Source organism: Mya arenaria, chromosome 17 (assembly GCF_026914265.1).
Source record: "Mya arenaria isolate MELC-2E11 chromosome 17, ASM2691426v1".
In the NCBI taxonomy this organism is placed as follows: domain Eukaryota; kingdom Metazoa; phylum Mollusca; class Bivalvia; order Myida; family Myidae; genus Mya; species Mya arenaria.
The window spans coordinates 48,445,832-48,462,845 of NC_069138.1; the positions used below are offsets into that span (position 1 = coordinate 48,445,832).

General features: G+C 35.5%; 3 protein-coding genes across 3 annotated transcripts in view; 1 reads left to right on the forward strand and 2 right to left on the reverse strand.

Annotated features, from left to right (window-relative positions):
* Window positions 1–1,132: 1,132 nt before the first annotated feature.
* LOC128224193 (polyisoprenoid diphosphate/phosphate phosphohydrolase PLPP6-like) lies at window positions 1,133–8,298 on the reverse strand. Its single transcript, XM_052933948.1, has 2 exons — window positions 7,896–8,298; window positions 1,133–4,032 (listed from the first exon to the last, which is right to left on the reverse strand). The coding sequence occupies exons 1-2, from the start codon at window positions 8,209–8,211 to the stop codon at window positions 3,650–3,652; spliced, it is 699 nt and encodes a 232-aa protein (XP_052789908.1). The 5' UTR covers window positions 8,212–8,298; the 3' UTR covers window positions 1,133–3,649.
* A 98-nt stretch (window positions 8,299–8,396) lies between these two features.
* Window positions 8,397–13,175, forward strand: LOC128224195 (protein FAM78B-like). Its single transcript, XM_052933950.1, has 5 exons — window positions 8,397–8,921; window positions 10,712–10,825; window positions 11,044–11,249; window positions 12,346–12,495; window positions 12,832–13,175. Exons 1-5 carry the CDS (start codon window positions 8,734–8,736, stop codon window positions 13,062–13,064), a joined length of 891 nt encoding a protein of 296 aa, XP_052789910.1. The 5' UTR covers window positions 8,397–8,733; the 3' UTR covers window positions 13,065–13,175.
* A 137-nt stretch (window positions 13,176–13,312) lies between these two features.
* Window positions 13,313–17,014, reverse strand: part of LOC128224180 (nuclear pore complex protein Nup214-like) — a 43,187-nt gene continuing 39,485 nt past the window's right edge. The window contains exons 30-35 of the mRNA XM_052933927.1: window positions 16,773–16,924; window positions 15,943–16,116; window positions 15,204–15,438; window positions 14,741–14,838; window positions 14,176–14,206; window positions 13,313–13,773 (exon numbers count right to left, since the gene is read on the reverse strand). Coding sequence (XP_052789887.1) covers window positions 13,740–13,773; window positions 14,176–14,206; window positions 14,741–14,838; window positions 15,204–15,438; window positions 15,943–16,116; window positions 16,773–16,924 — 724 coding nt within the window. The 3' untranslated portion in view covers window positions 13,313–13,739. The remainder of the gene's footprint in view (window positions 13,774–14,175; window positions 14,207–14,740; window positions 14,839–15,203; window positions 15,439–15,942; window positions 16,117–16,772; window positions 16,925–17,014) is intronic.

The window sequence follows — 17,014 nt, forward strand, 5'->3', positions numbered from 1 at the left end:
TCCAGTCAGGGTCATGTGACCTGTACCAAATTCACAGAGGCGAAAGTTTACAACATGGCCATTAATTTCTGAAAGTTTGATAAAGATTTGTTGAATAATAACAAAGATGAATCCCGGACAGGGCTTATTTTGCCTACTTTAACACATCAAGGGGAGATAACTCCAGTCAGGGTCATGTGACCTGTACCAAATTCACAGAGGCGAAAGTTTACAACATGGCCATTAATTTCTGAAAGTTTGATAAAGATTTGTTGAATAATAACAAAGATGAATCCCGGACAGGGCTTATTTTGCCTACTTTAACACATCAAGGGGAGATAACTCTGGTCAGGGTCATGTGACCCGTACCAATTTCACAGAGGCGCAAGTTTACATCATGGCCATTAATATCTGAAAGTTTGAAAAAGATTTGTTCAATAACGACAAAGATGAATCCCGGACAAAAAAAAACGGACGGACAGACGGACAGACAGACAGACGGACAACCCGATTCCAGTATACCCCCCCCCCGAACTTTGTTTTGGGGGGTATAACTAGGCCTTTAAGGCTGAGTGACCAACGTTGTCCGTCAACAGGGACTGAAAACAAGGAGGCACAGGGGCTCTACCTAGCTTTCCCAAATCATTCCGAAGTACTCCCTGTAACCGCTTCAGGGAGCTTGCACCCAAGTCCTAACAAAGGACTACATATGAATGTAGTCTTCTCCTTCTAGTTAAAGTGGCCGCCGAAATTCCAGACTGGCAAACTACCAAGTGACACATATATCACATGTCTTAATTTGGCTTTTCATAATTAATTTTTCGATTACAATAGTAGTGTAGAGAAAAACAATACAACACCAATAATGACAGAATAGGCATAGTAGCTATCATATAAATTTGTTAGACCATTTACAAACATTAAAAAACAGCCAATGAGATCATCTTACAATTTACCGGTAGGTATGGGGTATTTAGGCTTCAACATTTCACATTACAGTCACTTACACATTGAAAAGAACAGCATAATAGGAGATCAAAAAGTTTAATACTTTACAATGCTTGTAAGTGTCTGGATTATTCCGCTCAAGTTTATAATTTATAATACAGCTTAGATTATATAACCTTTTTGTCATCAAAAGCCACACACACACTTGAAATAAACAACATTTTATTTTACTGTCTCAAACAAAGTTACTATAACATCACATAATTGCATTGATATTTGTTCAAACACATGGCAACTCAACAAGTGAATTGCAAGAAAGACATTCCGGGAAAACATGTTAATTTTTACAATAAAGTACTAAATACATCCACTACCACACAGTTCACATGCTCCAAGTGTCATCAAGTTATAACTTCATGTAAATCATCATGTACTGTTAATTTCTGCTTAACCAAACAGCTTGGAGCAGCTTGATTGCCGATTTTAATTGGGGTTTTTTAAGCAAAATTATATATAGAGAGTTTTCTTAGTTTGGGCGCGAATGTCTCTACACTAGCCAGTACACACTTGTGAACTGCTGCATAACCCCCATAACACAGCCAATTAATGACAATATGGAACTTCGGTGGTCTTCTTCTCTAAATGATTAAATCAGAATTCATCTGACGACCCCATTAGAAGAGACATTCGCAAAACAACTAAGTAAAACTATAATCAAAAATAAAAGACCACTCATCAACAAGATAACAGCTTAATTGGTCCCAATGTAAAAAAGCTTTTAAAAAATTATCTAAAACACTTAAATTTCTATACAATAAAATATGCAGACAGTAACAAGGAAAGAACATATATATACTAATATTACTGTTTGAGAATAGAACCAGTCGAGAACCAGTGCTCCAGGTAAGTGTAAACAACAGGGCAGGGTGCACTGCTGCCTTTTCAAGCACCCTGATGTATTTTTATTACACCCTGCTGTGCCCTTTTGTTTTACAGTCAATTTTCAGAAATAGGTATAAAAATAATATACATAATTTAAACATTAAAGTAAAGGGAACAGCTAAGGGCAATAAAAATCAATTGCTAGATTTTCATCCATTTTAGTATGCGGTGGGCGGTAACCCTTTTTTCATTTTTTATTGTTCTTAGAGGACTGTTTCACCTTTGAATATGTGTTCATGCTTTTTCTTGTTGCATGAGGGACACTACACATGTTTTTCTAGTTTTCTCTAGACAAACGAAGAATACCATATAATTATTCTCCTTTTTTACCTGTGAATGTTTACATCGACACTGGCTTGTAGGAATAAACACCATTCCCAACAGTACTGAAGTGATAAGCAAATTTATACAGATCCTCATTCAACACTTTTATTTGAGTCAATAAAAACGAATGGGGCTGCAGAAAAAAAGAGGGAAAGGCAGGGGTGACAATCTAGCAAATAATTTATAGAGCCTAAGGTATTCATAACAAACTATAGGTATTGAAAGTATTACAACACATACACAATATGAATTCAACAATGGCCCTTGCAAGCGCTTATTTAAGCTTGTTCAATGCGCATCAAAACTGCCCTTTCGGACACCCTGCCCTTTTCAAATCCTGGCTTGAGCACCTAAATGAACAAAACTACTAACAACAGAAGGGAGGTAGATAAAAAGACTTGTGACTTGAATATTTTAACAATTGTAAATGCTGTGCTGAAATTAAATGTGTGGAAGGCCAAAGGGTTATTCTTTACATTTGACATGGACAGTATAGGTATTTACATTTGGATAAACCTGTAAATAATTATGAAAATAGAGATAATATATAAGATAGAAATTGTTTCTTTAACTATACTTAAACTTGAAAGTCAGCAGTAACAACATCTTAAAGAGAAAATTACATTAAAAATTTATAAAATATAAATACAATTGACTGCAGTGTTACCAGTAGATGAATGATGGTCTGTAACAATAACTATACTGAGAAACATACATATATTCAGATCATCAAGAATTCCAAACATAAAACATGACAAGTTAACAACTACGAAATCAATAATCTTCATTAAATAACAAAAACAATATAGAAAGGCATACAATTATTTCTAAAAATATTTTCAATATCAAAAAAAGTTTGGGCCATTTAATTCTAGTGAATTATGAACTATTTCACAAAGAACCTACTGGCTGAATATGAACTTATTTTTCATTTATCACAAATAATTTTTAAAGTAACTTTATTGTGTTTATAAAGACGGTAAGCCTCTTAATGTACATCCAAATGAATAAGGAAAGTAGCTGAATAGCCACTTACACTTGCATACTTAATTTATATTAAGTATGTTGAAATATGTAAATGTTGTATCGATGATCAATTATATTTGAATATTGACCAAAAAGGTCAACACATGCGACTATTGATGATGATTTTGTCATAATTAATTATTGAAAATATACATTTTCATTCTTTTCTTTTTTTCTTATAATACAAGTTAATCAGAGGAAATGCATTATTGTAGTTATAAATTATTTTTTCAAATAATATAGCATAAATGCGAAGAGGGAAGTTTTTGTACAAGTATGAAACTATTAATTGATCATCATTCAGTTTTTAAAACTGACAATCAACAATAAAATTTGGTTCAATTCCCAACACTTATGTAGGCCTGACTCAGTGGAATGACAATGGACTTTAATTCATTTGTAATTGACTAACTGGTACAAAATATTTTCTTCATAAATGAAAATGACTAAAGTAGAGCTCAAGCCAGCTCATGCAGGTTTTTTGTGGTATCCACAAATGAACTAACATCAAATATTCCAGAATCCCAACCCCATAACCGCATACCACATCAATAAGGTGATGCCTACCAAGCACCACTCTGGAAATTGTCACCGTAAAAGACCAGGCAAGAATCAACAGTTCCTTGGTTGGACAGCTCAGATACTCAATTAAGAAGAAGCATGCCAGCATGCCGGCTCTTGAAGCGTGACCAGATGGGAAGGAGTAGTTGTCGATAGAAACAGTGGCAAACATGTCCATTTCGTTGTGTTTTGGTCTAGATCTTCGGAATGCAACCTTCAAGATGCCGATCACGATCAGATCAAGGATCAGACCTAAAGGAAAAAATAGCATCATTTGAGATAATGTATACATTTAAAAATAACTTTTTCTGAATATCATAGACTTTTCTTAAATGTGTTTTATTATGCTGCATTTCAGGATATCAACTTTTGTTATTCTGTATGATTGTAGTACATGTAGATATATGTATTTTTTTAAGTGAATCAAATCAATCTTGCACACAAAACCTTCAGGGTCAATAACTATTACAATTACTATCTTATAAAACTGTTGTGTTTGCATAAACACTCTGCATTCATTAAAACAAATGCTTAATTTTGTTCCTTGTCTGCATGCAAAAAAAACATACACAATTAATTGATAATACAAGTTAAAGAAAACCTGGGAGAAAAAGTCTGACCGGTGTGAGGCTCGAACAATCGACCGCTGTTACACTTAGACAGAGCTCAAACAACTGAACTAACAGGGTGACTTGTTCTTACCAACACACACTAGTACCAGGGATGTGATTGACCTGGCAGCTCGAGGGCTGAAACCATTTTTGGCCATGGGTTCTTGGGGAACTTTTGGAGTCAAAAGCACACTGCCATAGAAGAAAATCTGGCTTTTTAGAAGCTGTTTTGAGGGTTCTTCTGACTTTAAATTTGAAGCAAACTGGGATATCAACTCTAACAACCAAAAGCACACTAGTAACTTTTTTAATCAGCTAAAAAAATTTTTTTTAATTTATATTATTTTTTTTTTTTTGGGGGGGGGGGGGGGGGTCCCTGGATTCCGAGGACAAATCACATCACTGACTACACACCTCTCCCCTTGAACATTTTAGGCCGACAGGAGCCTCCTGCTGTTTTCCGCTGCCACCACTAAAGAAAAGTGCTCCCAGTGTGGGGCTTAAACACACAACTACCAGGAGAGTAGTCTGTAGCTCTAATTAACTAAACTAACTGGGCAGCTGGTTCTGGGTCCCTAGACTTACCGAAATACGATTATTTACCGAAAGACGGATAAAATTACCGAAATACGCATGAAAGTTACCGAAAGACGCCTTCTAATGCATTTGTATTTAAATAATCTTGTATATATAATGATTATACGCATTGTAGCCAAAAATTAAAAAAAAAATATTTAGAAATAATGACTTTATTGACAAAAAGAATTTCCCTTTTTTAGTCAAATAGAGTTATCTCCCGTCGTCAACCGAAATACGATTTATGGATATGGTTAAACTGGAGTAAATCAAACTCCGCGCAGTGTTACTTCCCTTGCAGTACAGTAATCACTGCCACCACAAGATTTTCATCCAAAATTGGATGAAAACTTTTAATGGCATTTTTTTTAATCATATATATTTATTCTTATATCCTTTCTTAAATAATTACTTTACGCCAGTTGATAGGCATAATATGTTTTATAAAAAAATAACAATTAAAAAAAACATTCGGAAATGTTCGGTCTTTTTTCAAATTGAAAGTAGGATTTACAAATTACAATATCAACATGGATGTGTTGTTAGCTATTCAGACATGTATCGAACGTTTTGCATTTTTTCCTTTTATGGAATAAAATCGTTTATTTTCTAAACAAATGAAACATGTTGCTGGAATTTCTTTTAAAGGTGTTCCGTCCATTTTGTAAATTGCAATCACGTGCCGTTTCTATCATCACGTGATATTTGTGAAGGCAGTGATTACTGTACTGCAAGGGAAGTAACACTGCGCGGAGTTTGGGAGTAAATATGATAGAAATTTACCGAAAGACGCTTGCTATTGTATTTATTTTTAATATTCATATATATTTGATGATTTTACACATTGTATCCAAAAAAAAATAAAATAATATCTAGAAATAAGTTTTTTGACAAAAGAATTTCCTTTATTTAGCCAATACGAGTATTCTCCTGTTCTCAACCAAAATACGATTTATTGATATGTTTAAGGTGAAGTAAGAACAAATATATACAGTTAACTTAATACTAAATTTTTATTTTATTTTTCATCATTTCTCTACATACATGACATATATACATTTGATTAACATCGAACATGGAAGGCTGCATAAAACATAAGCCATACACATAATAAAATTATATGAAATATTGAATGCTGCAAATACAAAATAAAATGATTAACTTACAATATGTATTTAAATCATTGACAAAGACATATACATGTTAATGACAAAAGCTATGGTAAATGTACATTGAAAATTCACCTTGTGTTACAAACAAATGTGTCAGACATACAAACAATAAAATTGAGATTGAGTTATAAGAATATATTAATAATTACCTTTGAATGCACCATGCGTATATATGTCCATGAAGAAAAGAAAGTTGTTGTTACCTAAGTTCATATGTGCATGGCAATAATGTTGCCCGAATTGAATTATGTATCATTATTATGTGCAATATTTATTATTAACTATGTAGATATCTTCATCGTTGAAATCAAACAGTTAAAGTTAAAATACTTTATTTTTTATGGTTTATCATGGTGCGCATTAGAAATAATAGCCTGCATTTCCAGCACATATAGCACAAGGAAACTCATCCATCATTAATGATTTCAGAGTGTAAAGTTCTATTAATTTGGACTTCTTTAATACTTACAGCAATAACTTACCTTTTTACTCGCAATTGTTATTTATGAATCTTCAAATGAAGCCGTCAATTTGTGTGAAAATCACCCGCAATTATAAATGTACACGTAATGCGGTCCTTTAATGCGTAATTATTATGGTATTTGCTCAACACGTGTCACAGAGCCAAAAAGGGTTTACCCAAATTAACACACTTTCAATAATACCAAACTGTCCCCCAAAAAACGTGCCGCTACTTTGTGGGGTGTCATACACTGGGTGATAATTATGTTGTTTTAAACATCGCCTGATTGTGTGTATTTGGTGTGGTCTGGTTATTATTGTCCATAAGTAAGCTAATTTATCTGAAGATGAGAACCTCGCTGTTTAAAAACTTCTTTTTTTTCAATTTTCATATAAACAAAAATTAAAATTTGAAAGCCCTGAACTATACTGTAGATCTAAGTTAGTTAAAGAAAATGATTTTAGCGACATTTTCGACCTATTTCAAAGGCAATGTTTCAAGTATATTCCAAAATACTTTCAAATGCTGTATATACAATTGATCTAACATTTCCATAAGAATATAAATGCTATTATTTGAATCCAAATTCATAATCATTTTCATAATACAACAACTAATAAATTAGTTTTACCTACGTTAAATCGTCTTTCGGTTGGCGAAGGGAGACAACCATTTCACTGACACATTGTCTTTATTCAATTGAACAATAAGTAAATATTTTCATGAACTTTTTCATTTTTATGAGTGTGTTTTAGTTATATGGATATTATGAGATTATCATTAATTGGAATAATTGATTATTTTGGAAGCTTTTATCTGTCTTTCGGTTGGCGAGTCGGCACGCGGAATTCGATCTCGAACACTGAAATTTCAACTGTCTATTACATCATTATATTTTAATATTTTTCTCTAAAATTTGGTTTGGTAATGTATTTGCGGACCCATGTATTTGTATAATATTAATATAAAAACAATAAAATAAATGCATTAGAAGGCGTCTTTCGGTAACTTTCATACGTCTTTCGGTAATTTTATCCGTCTTTCGGTAAATAATCGTATTTCGGTAAGTCTAGGGACCGGCTGGTTCTTACCCACGCACACTACAAAGTTCCTGGATTTATTCTAGGAAGCTTTTGTAGTTTGTAAACAACTGTATTAAAATGTAGATGTACCATAATATAAAATATACATCTTGAAGTATAGACAAATAAATAACCAGGTAGGAAAAAATCATTGACAGACTTCAACTTTATATGGAATGTTTGAGCTTGTCACTGTGTAATTATGACTTACCAAACAGAAGATTCACCGACATTTCCACATGATGAGCCAAGTGTACAGAGAGAATCAACAGCACTGTGCCAGTAAGCCATGGAATTCCGTGACAGGAGATCTCCAGCAGCTTCATAACTGGTCTCAAAAGGCTTAATGGCGAGTCTTTGTTTGCACATATTGCACAAATTGAAGTGTATTTTTCGTCCAGCTGCAAAATGGTTGCCAAAAAAGAGGACGAATCATTTGCAGATTTTCGTTTCTTTGATTTTCCACCAATGTGGCCGTTGGCTTTTCCAGAATCCTTACCCTTTGTTCTTATACGTGAAGTCGACATTTCGTTACACTTAATACAAAAAAAATCCAAACATTCGTCCTTAAACTTGATCACGTACTGATCAATAAACTACTATCTATAACGGAAGTCGGCTATTCCAAACATTTAGAGCATGCCGGGACTTGTTACTAAATATAGAACATATAAAGTCCATAAATTTAATAAATTTAAATCTACCGGTTACATATCACCATTAATTATATGGCATGCATCTCAAGGCTGCAACGCAAATATCACAGTAGAAATCTGAAATTCCATTTAACATTTAGCTTTATTCTATTAAAAATCATACTGACATTACTTGTCATTGATTATTTAATCAGCATGAAAATCGATCAAAAGAGTTTGACTTCGACGTCGCGAACGTCACGTATCCGAGAAAGTATAAACACTACGTGAAAAGACGTGACGCCGTCGCTTAGTAACAAATAAGCGCTGGTGAATCTGCGAGTCAGCATTATAACATTCACCGGCTTCATAATTTCGTTTATCGTTCGACATTTTTTTATTTTTAAAAAAATAATGGCTCATAAGGGTGACAAAGACCAAGAAATGGGCAACATCAACAGAGTTGTTATTAAGCCGGGGCATTTGAAAGAAATTCACCAAAAAGTTAGGGTGCTAAACTTCCGCACGCTTATTGATAACCTTCCAACCAGCATTGACGAAAGCTCTTCGACTGTTTTGAAGTACAAAACACCAAATTTTAGGTGGGTATTATTTCATAAACCATAGTACGTTATTCTTAACCAGAACATTTATAGTGTCAGCCGTGTTAGCCGACTTCCAACAGACTTGCCCTTAAGCGACGCGGTTGTATACGCTGTCCGCATGCCAAACAAAGGGTCCGGGGTTCAATCCCCGGTCGGGGCATGAGACGGAATTCGGTAGCGTCTAAAGAAATTCCACTTTGCCCGCGCTCTAACTTAATTATTTCTTATCCACTGTAACCAAATTTCGTTACAACGATTATGGGCGTTATATCTCAACCGAGTGCGACCAATAGCCAGGATCGTATTATAAACTGTGGAGTTTTGGCCCTTTATTTGTCAAAAAATTCACTGTGTCCCCTCCCTAACTTGGTAACAATATTTAGAGGCTTTATATATCTCAACTGGGTTTGATCAACAGCTTAATTGCATTATGAACTCTATAGAGTTATGGTCCTTGAATTGTCAAAAATAGATCTAACATGCTAATTCACTTTGACGGTATTCACATTATCAAGCATTCCAATGAAAATTGCGTTGCGAAAATATCTCATTTGATTTTTATGAACAAGAATATCATAATATCATTATGTTTTCCAGTGTTATGGCTTAGGGATTTTTCAAAACCAAATTCACATTTTTCACAATTTCTCAGCAGTTCTTTAGCGTAACTAGCTTAAGTTCCTTATTTCATTAAGCCAAATATCTTATTTAAAGTTAGTTTTTACTAGCTAGTTTGTTAAAAAGTCCCCCAAAAAGCGTTAGAATGCAAATATTACACAATTTACACCGTTTAAAAATAGTGAGCCTAGCTTAATCCTGTTAAATGGGACCACAGTACAGTTATTCGATAATTGCAAAAACTGTTTGGTTCGCAAAATTGTCATGTTTTTTTTTTTCAATTTTCCATGCTTTCCTCGAAATATGCAAGGAAAATGTCATCATTGATGTAAATTGATTTTCTACTTTTTTATTATATGATATACAAATGTATTGAACTCAGTTCAACAAATATCGGCGCTCCCGTCAGGCGACATGTCTGATTCGTGTTTTCTGGTACTAGTAGAATCGAACTCGCTTGGCTCGATTTCCTCGCTGGGTCGAACTGGATGTAAAGGATCAATTTTATTCTATTAAATGTAAGCATTACCGCTTGGCTCGAATTTCCTGAGGCTCGAGGTATTTTCGCCGGTCCTTGGGAGTTCGAGCCAACGGGATTCGACTGTATATAAACTTTATTTGCTCTACATTTCACCTAAAATGGGTCATAAATGACTTTTTTTTTAATCCTTGTAGACCGAAAAAACAACAACAAAAACTTGTTATATTATTACAGTAAAAGCTTTAGATTTTTTTCTGAACATTTACTGCCCTTTAAAATGACACTCACATGATCTGGAGACACCAGACATAAAACAATCGAATATTTGTGTCTCGGATGCCTTACAGCCATCCTACATATTTATTTCGACGCTACAATGGAAGGACGTTTTGACACCGTGACTTGATGCTTGGAGATTAAATGTTATTATTGACAATAAATTTATTGTGACAATGCTCGAAGTCATTGTTTATAATTGCATCCACAAAATAATCCTTAATTATGCAATAGAAAAATACGTACCCGATACTGGTAGCTACTCTCGTTTATAGCTACCAGTGCTTTGTATTGCACCTCCCTTAGAGCTAGCGCAGCGTGAGCTGCATATGGCGCCCGGGTTAGAAGATCGTCTATATCATTGCATCACTTGTCTTTAAGCTTAGCTTAAAAATTGCAAGATCTCTTACAGAGCTAGCGCCACGGTGGAAATGGCACCGCTGTCAGAGCAACACAAGTGGAAGATCGGCTGGATCCAGGCGTGCACTGACATGACCTTCCATAACACGTACAGCGACGAGGGATAGTGAGTGCTTGTAGTCATTTTTATTGTAAATGTACATGTACATCGTATAAACTTATCTCGTCAAAGATGCGTTTTTACCGAGGATTTCATATTCCCTGTCACCCATATGTTAAAGATTCATCAACTAAGATTTGAACACGTTTGCACATGCCATGTTACGCTCAATCATCACGACATAACATAAATCATTAATTTATCACGTCACTTCCTGTATTAAGCACGAGCTGGGAGTTCCCGGAGCTGAGTTCCGGTACACAAAACATGATCAGCGACTGTGACGGGCACCACTATCCCTGGTATGGCTCCCGGAACGAGACAGTGACATTCGAGGGTCCATGCAAGATGTACCAGACGGCCACCGTTACCATGAACGACAACTTCCACCCGCATGTCACCTGGAGAAATCCCGCCATGAGGAGCCAAGGTAACCATGGTAATAATATTTCATATTTAGTCAGTCAGACTTCCTCAGCAATTTTCCATTGAAAACGTGTTTGGATGTATGCAGAATATAAGTAGAATATTAACCGTGAATACGGTACTGACTACTGTGGTTAAAAACAAAGGAATTGTATGTATATAGGAGGTAGTCTAAAATAATAGACGTGTTATACGGGATTCTTCCAATCCCTAACGTCTAAACGGGAATGTGCAAAAAACGGGGGTGTTTTAAAAATATTGAAATTGTTTTAAGTGAAGTATTTTATGGTTGAAATTGATCATAAATAGTTATATTCATATTTTACCATGTAAGTGAAATGTTATTTTGCACAAAACAAGCATTTAGTGCATTAAAACAAGTTGTTTACCTTTCCAATAAAACGAAAGCTGACTGACACAGACAACAATTATGCGAAGGGGAACAACTCGATACAATCGTAATAGCTCGGCCTCCTCCGACAAAGCTTGATAGACCTCGTTATACAATCGTAACAACTCGGCCATGGCCGAAATGTTCCGAGCGATTTAAAACTGTGCCCTAAAGCCTTGCAGGTGCCCTTCATGTATATATCGTTATGTTTTGACAGAATGAAATGAAAAAAAGCCGTCAAACTCATAATTATAAGTTGGATATTTATTTTTTTGTGTACGGAACTAATATAAAATAACATTATCTGGTAATATTTCTTGTTTTTATGATATTTTATAGACGCTATATGCTTTAACCCGGAATCCTGATCGGAACAACTACCCACTTTTGATACTAAACAATTTGTACGTGAAGGATTTGCCATATCAAAAATCTAAAAAAAATCCGTCAACGTACAATTATTTGGACTAACCCGGAATCCTGATCGGAACAACTACCCACTTTTGATACTAAACAATTTGTACGTGAAGGATTTGCCATATCAAAAATCTAAAAAAAATCCGTCAACGTACAATTATTTGGACTAATATAGGAGGATGCGGCAACGAAAACAAGAACCACAAACTTGACACTTTTAGACAAATAGTTAATGATTTCTAGAGCTCACATAAGTTCATAGTGTATAATTGAAACATGTATGTGTGTGCAGGTCCCCCGAACTTGACCCATATCACCCGGGATCAGACTTTCAACGTCTGGCTTGTGGTCTGGAACATGACCACGCAGAAAGCCTACATTCTCAAGAACATCCGATGGAACATGCAGCTAAATATTGACGTTGACCCCTCGAAACCTCTCGGTAAGAATTTGAAACGCTGTAACCATGTCGCCATTATCACTGCCAATACGTAAGTCTCCGAATATGTCAATAGCTTAAGTGCCTTATTCATCACACGTCATTTTCACAAGCGTCTGATAAAAAAACTACACCGAACATTCTTATTGCATCGATTTCGATTCGTGTTCCATTTTCTCTATGACATAGTTTATATCACCGTTACGCTGGTTTCATCTTAAGCTAGGTATTTGTTTTGTAAACAAAATTTTAGTGGTTGCTGCCGACGACGACGGATACGGGTTTGTTTTGTCAACTACTTATAAATATACCGCGAAGTTAACTTCTCTCTCATCTTAGGTCAGAGAGCGAAGCTGATGAGCAATCCGGTTCCCCGCCAACCGGAAGTCCTCGAACACCACGTTCCCATTCCTAAATGTGCCCTCATGCCGCCTAACGCCAACAGCGCCCAGATGCTTGTGTGGCGCCCGCGCGTGGGCCAGCCCATGTGCATCATCCCGCCCGTGTGGAAGAAGGACGTACCCATTGATAAACAAGTTCCTAGATACGACAGCAAACTTACCAAACTTTAACTCGGCAACTAAGATAGACATTTATTCGTTGAATTAACTCAATAGATAGATCTAATCAATTTTTAGATATATTTTTGAGAAATTATTTAAATTTTAGGGAAATTTTTACTTTTTGGACCAAATTTTCTAGTGCAATAATGGGAATAAAACTATTGCTTATATACATGTATGGTTGTAATTACATTGTGTAGGTTTATGTATTTATTAAGGAGAAATGACCGACGGGAGGCAAATCAAACAACAGCAGATGCACGATGAAAGTTTGTATTACAAAAATCACAACAAAGCAAGAACAAAGAATGAATAGCTTAAGAACATGTGACTACGTTGATTTAAACACTGTTACACTTTCAACATGATTTTAACACACTTCAAATAAAGCCAGCCAACAGTTTGAATGGTTTGTATTAACCAAGAAATTCGACTTGATATTACACATGATTTAATGTATTCAACATACAATATTTGTTTGAACAGGTCAATGAATTTCATGAAAAAAGCTAGCCTTTCAGTCTAGTTTACACACAGAGAAAGTTATTTTATCCTATAATTCATCTTTCAAGTCACATAGTTGTACAAAAAAACATGGCAACATGTATCCCTATGGTGTAGAAGTTCAGACTCTAGTCCCCCACCAGCACTGTTTCAAAGGTAACCATGGTAACTGTTGCTGCTCTAGCCCCTATAACCACTGAAAGAGGGGCTGGATCTGAAACAAGGGGAGTTAAATCTTTTTTAAAGATCAATACAAAGTTCTGCAAAGTGTAAATTGTCATTTATTGTCTGCATAATTTATGTTTTATCACTCCTTATGACTTTATTTCCTAATTAAAAAAGAGTGCATTTTCAAACCATGACCGCCCTTTAAATGGATTGTCTTAAATAAAAAAAACCTCATTGTAAAATTACCTTATATATATATATATATATATATAAGATAGAAGTTTTATGACATTTGGTTAGTTCTTGACTTTCAAAAAGAGGCTGTATTTGGAATGGGAAAAACAGTTTAAGGAAATCTTAAATGATTTTTTTGCTGTTTTGAAGAAAGACCAGGATTGCAACAGTTCAGCCAATCTTGATAGCATAAATAAAAGAACTAAATAGTTACCCAAAAGTGTTGCCTGTGTTTCCACCAAATCCTGAAATAAAAACAAATGTTTCAGTGAGAAAGAACAACCCACATCCAAACCATTCTTTCTGCCAAATATCATCGAAAAAAACATTTATCTCGGAAATATTTAAGTAAAAATCCACAATTACTGCAAACACGCATAGAAGTGTACGTCTTATATTGAATTAATACTGTTATACTCTACTCCCTCTAATATCATAAGACAAGCAACAGAAAGTTGTGTACAGAACCGGAATATAACCAAGTCAGATAATGAAATAATTATAAACAAGATTGCCGCACAGCAAAGGCCAACAATTACCTTTAATAACAGTCAAAAAGGGGCACAACCCAATAAATATTAAAGCCAGAGTTTTAAGTATGGGGCTTGCTACACATGAACCCATTGCTTCTGGCAACATGTGTACCAGGGTAAATTTAAATATCTTGAGTGGTGTTGAATGGTGAAAGAACTGACCAGCTAAAAATTGACATAACACTGAAGTCACCATCTTTGCACATTTCTTAACAAGCATGAACCCACAGCTACATTGACAAATACCTGTGCCTGTGGTGGGTGCCTGGTTGAGATTTCCGAAGCCCGGGACGTCATCTGACTGGGCAAGGGCTCCAAATGTTGCACTGCCTGCGCTCGCAAACCTGGAACATAACAACACATTTCAGAATTTAAAGAAATCTCCTAATCTTATTTCAAATTTTTTTTTTATTCCACATAATATATGTATTAAACATCAGATTGGAACATTATATGCTTAACTGGTATATAACTGAAATGGGTAAACACAAAAGCAAAGCTAATAATGTCTCTCTAACTCTTTTTACTTAAGTCTTGAATCTCTGGCCAAAAAAGTTATGTCTAAGGCTCTGTTTTATTGTTAAGTATTAGATTGAATAACAGACAAAATTAGTACAAACTTGTAGTAGAGCATATATGTATTCAAAAGATGCATGGTATAGGTCTGTTCAGATTCACAACCAATATTAAGTATGTTCACATTTCCTACCCTGCAAAACCACCAGCACTGGCACCAGCTCCGCCCGCCCCTGAAGTTTGAGTCGATCCAAACATCCCCCCACCTCCTGACACAGGACTATTTCCAAACACTGGCGCTGAGCCAAACCCTCCCCCACCTCCGGAACCAAAGGCTGGCGGGCTGCCAAACGCTGGAGCACTACCAAATGCTGGGGCTGCTCCAAAACCAGGACTTCCTCCAAATGCAGGGGGGCTCCCAAAACCTCCTAGAGCATTGAGCAACAGTTATTAGATAATAGGATCATCATAAATTACATTGAATTTCATAAATTTATAAAATTTTACTCATTTGTAATGGAAACCAAGTGCAGGTATACCTGCACTGGTATATTCGCTGGGCAGATACAATATTAGTTTATAACAGACTATAAATACGGACCAAAAGAAAGCATCCTTTGTTGAGTATGAGCCTTATACCATGAGGCTGAGACATACACACATACAAGACAATACACTTTCAGTCTTAAAATTTGATATAAATATTAGCTCTAAGCTATCTCCTCAATCCTTAATTATCATGTATGTAATTTATGTCTTTGCTAATTGTACTTAAATACAATACATATTGTTAAAACCAAAATATGATACTTAGAACCAATCTTTTGAACCATAACCTCAACCTTCACAAACATTTTAAGCGTCTCCCTCACTCAATTAAACTATCATTAACTTTCCCTATTATCTAGGCCCCAAGTAAGGACATGCCCTACCTGTAGTGGGCTGGTTGACAGCAGATCCAAACCCAGTGGACCCGACACCCGTCCCACCAGCCCCGAAGCTCCCACCCCCAGTTGAGAAAGGTCCGCCCCCACTACTGCCAGTGCTGCCCGCCCCACTTGTGCTTGAGCTACCAAAGGCTGAGCTTCCGCCACTGCCGAACAGTCCTGCAAATACACAAATCATTTAATAATGATGATCAACAGCATGTATGATGACCTTACTATGGAATAAAAGAAAGATGTTTGCAAGTTGGTGCAAATGAACTTGAATGTAATCTTCATTGATGACAGAAAAATAAGTTTATTTTATCAAACCCTACTATAGATAGATTTAGGGTATCCATGACAAAGCACATTTGGCAGTCTGATTTGGTGCTAAAATATGTGAAGTGTCACGACTCTTCAAGACCTCGCCGGTTGCCTACCAAAAATCAATGATTCAGAAAATAGAAGTTTATTAGTTACTGCTTTTTAATAAAGATAAAGTCTTCAAATGTTTAGGAAATGATGTCAAGATGTGACCCATCACATATTTTAGCGCAAAATTATCCAGTAAAATATGGTGTTATCAGAAATTGATGATATAGTTTTGACCTGAGTCAAGTATGTGTGTATACATAAAGATATCTAGATGTAGTGTTTTGTAGAAAACAAATATTTCTATCATCAATGTAGATAGCACTTCACTTGAACTGTTTTTCAAACATTTAAAATGAAATTTGTTCTTTATATGTGACATTCCACGAACTTCCAGAAAAAACCCTGGTATAAATGTTTTTGGTCTTGAAAACAAATAAATCCATTCAGAAGAAAACAGGCACCTCCAGTAGATGTCCCCGATGTTCCAAAGGCTGTGGATCCAAACACATTGGAGCTGGCCTTCTCTGCGCTAGGTTTCCCACCTAGGCCACTGAACATACCCCCTCCCCCTGAACTGCTGTCTCCCGCCTGGCCAAATGCTCCACTTCCACTGCTGAAACATAAGGGGAAATATTTATAAAACTGAATATTATATCCACAGCTTATGTTTTGGCTTACAAGGGTTAATATCATTTGTCCGAAA

Bases quoted from the DNA above. Each gene is read 5' to 3' on its own strand.
- LOC128224193 (XM_052933948.1), bottom strand. From the start codon at position 8,211: ATGTCGACTTCACGTATAAGAACAAAGGGTAAGGATTCTGGAAAAGCC. The intron at 4,033-7,895 runs GTAAGTCATAAT...TTTTTCCTTTAG, and splicing joins GTCGGTGAATCTTCTGTTTG to GTCTGATCCTTGATCTGATC.
- LOC128224195 (XM_052933950.1), top strand. From the start codon at position 8,734: ATGGCTCATAAGGGTGACAAAGACCAAGAAATGGGCAACATCAACAGA. The intron at 10,826-11,043 runs GTGAGTGCTTGT...TCCTGTATTAAG, and splicing joins ACGTACAGCGACGAGGGATA to CACGAGCTGGGAGTTCCCGG. The intron at 12,496-12,831 runs GTAAGAATTTGA...CTCTCATCTTAG, and splicing joins TGACCCCTCGAAACCTCTCG to GTCAGAGAGCGAAGCTGATG.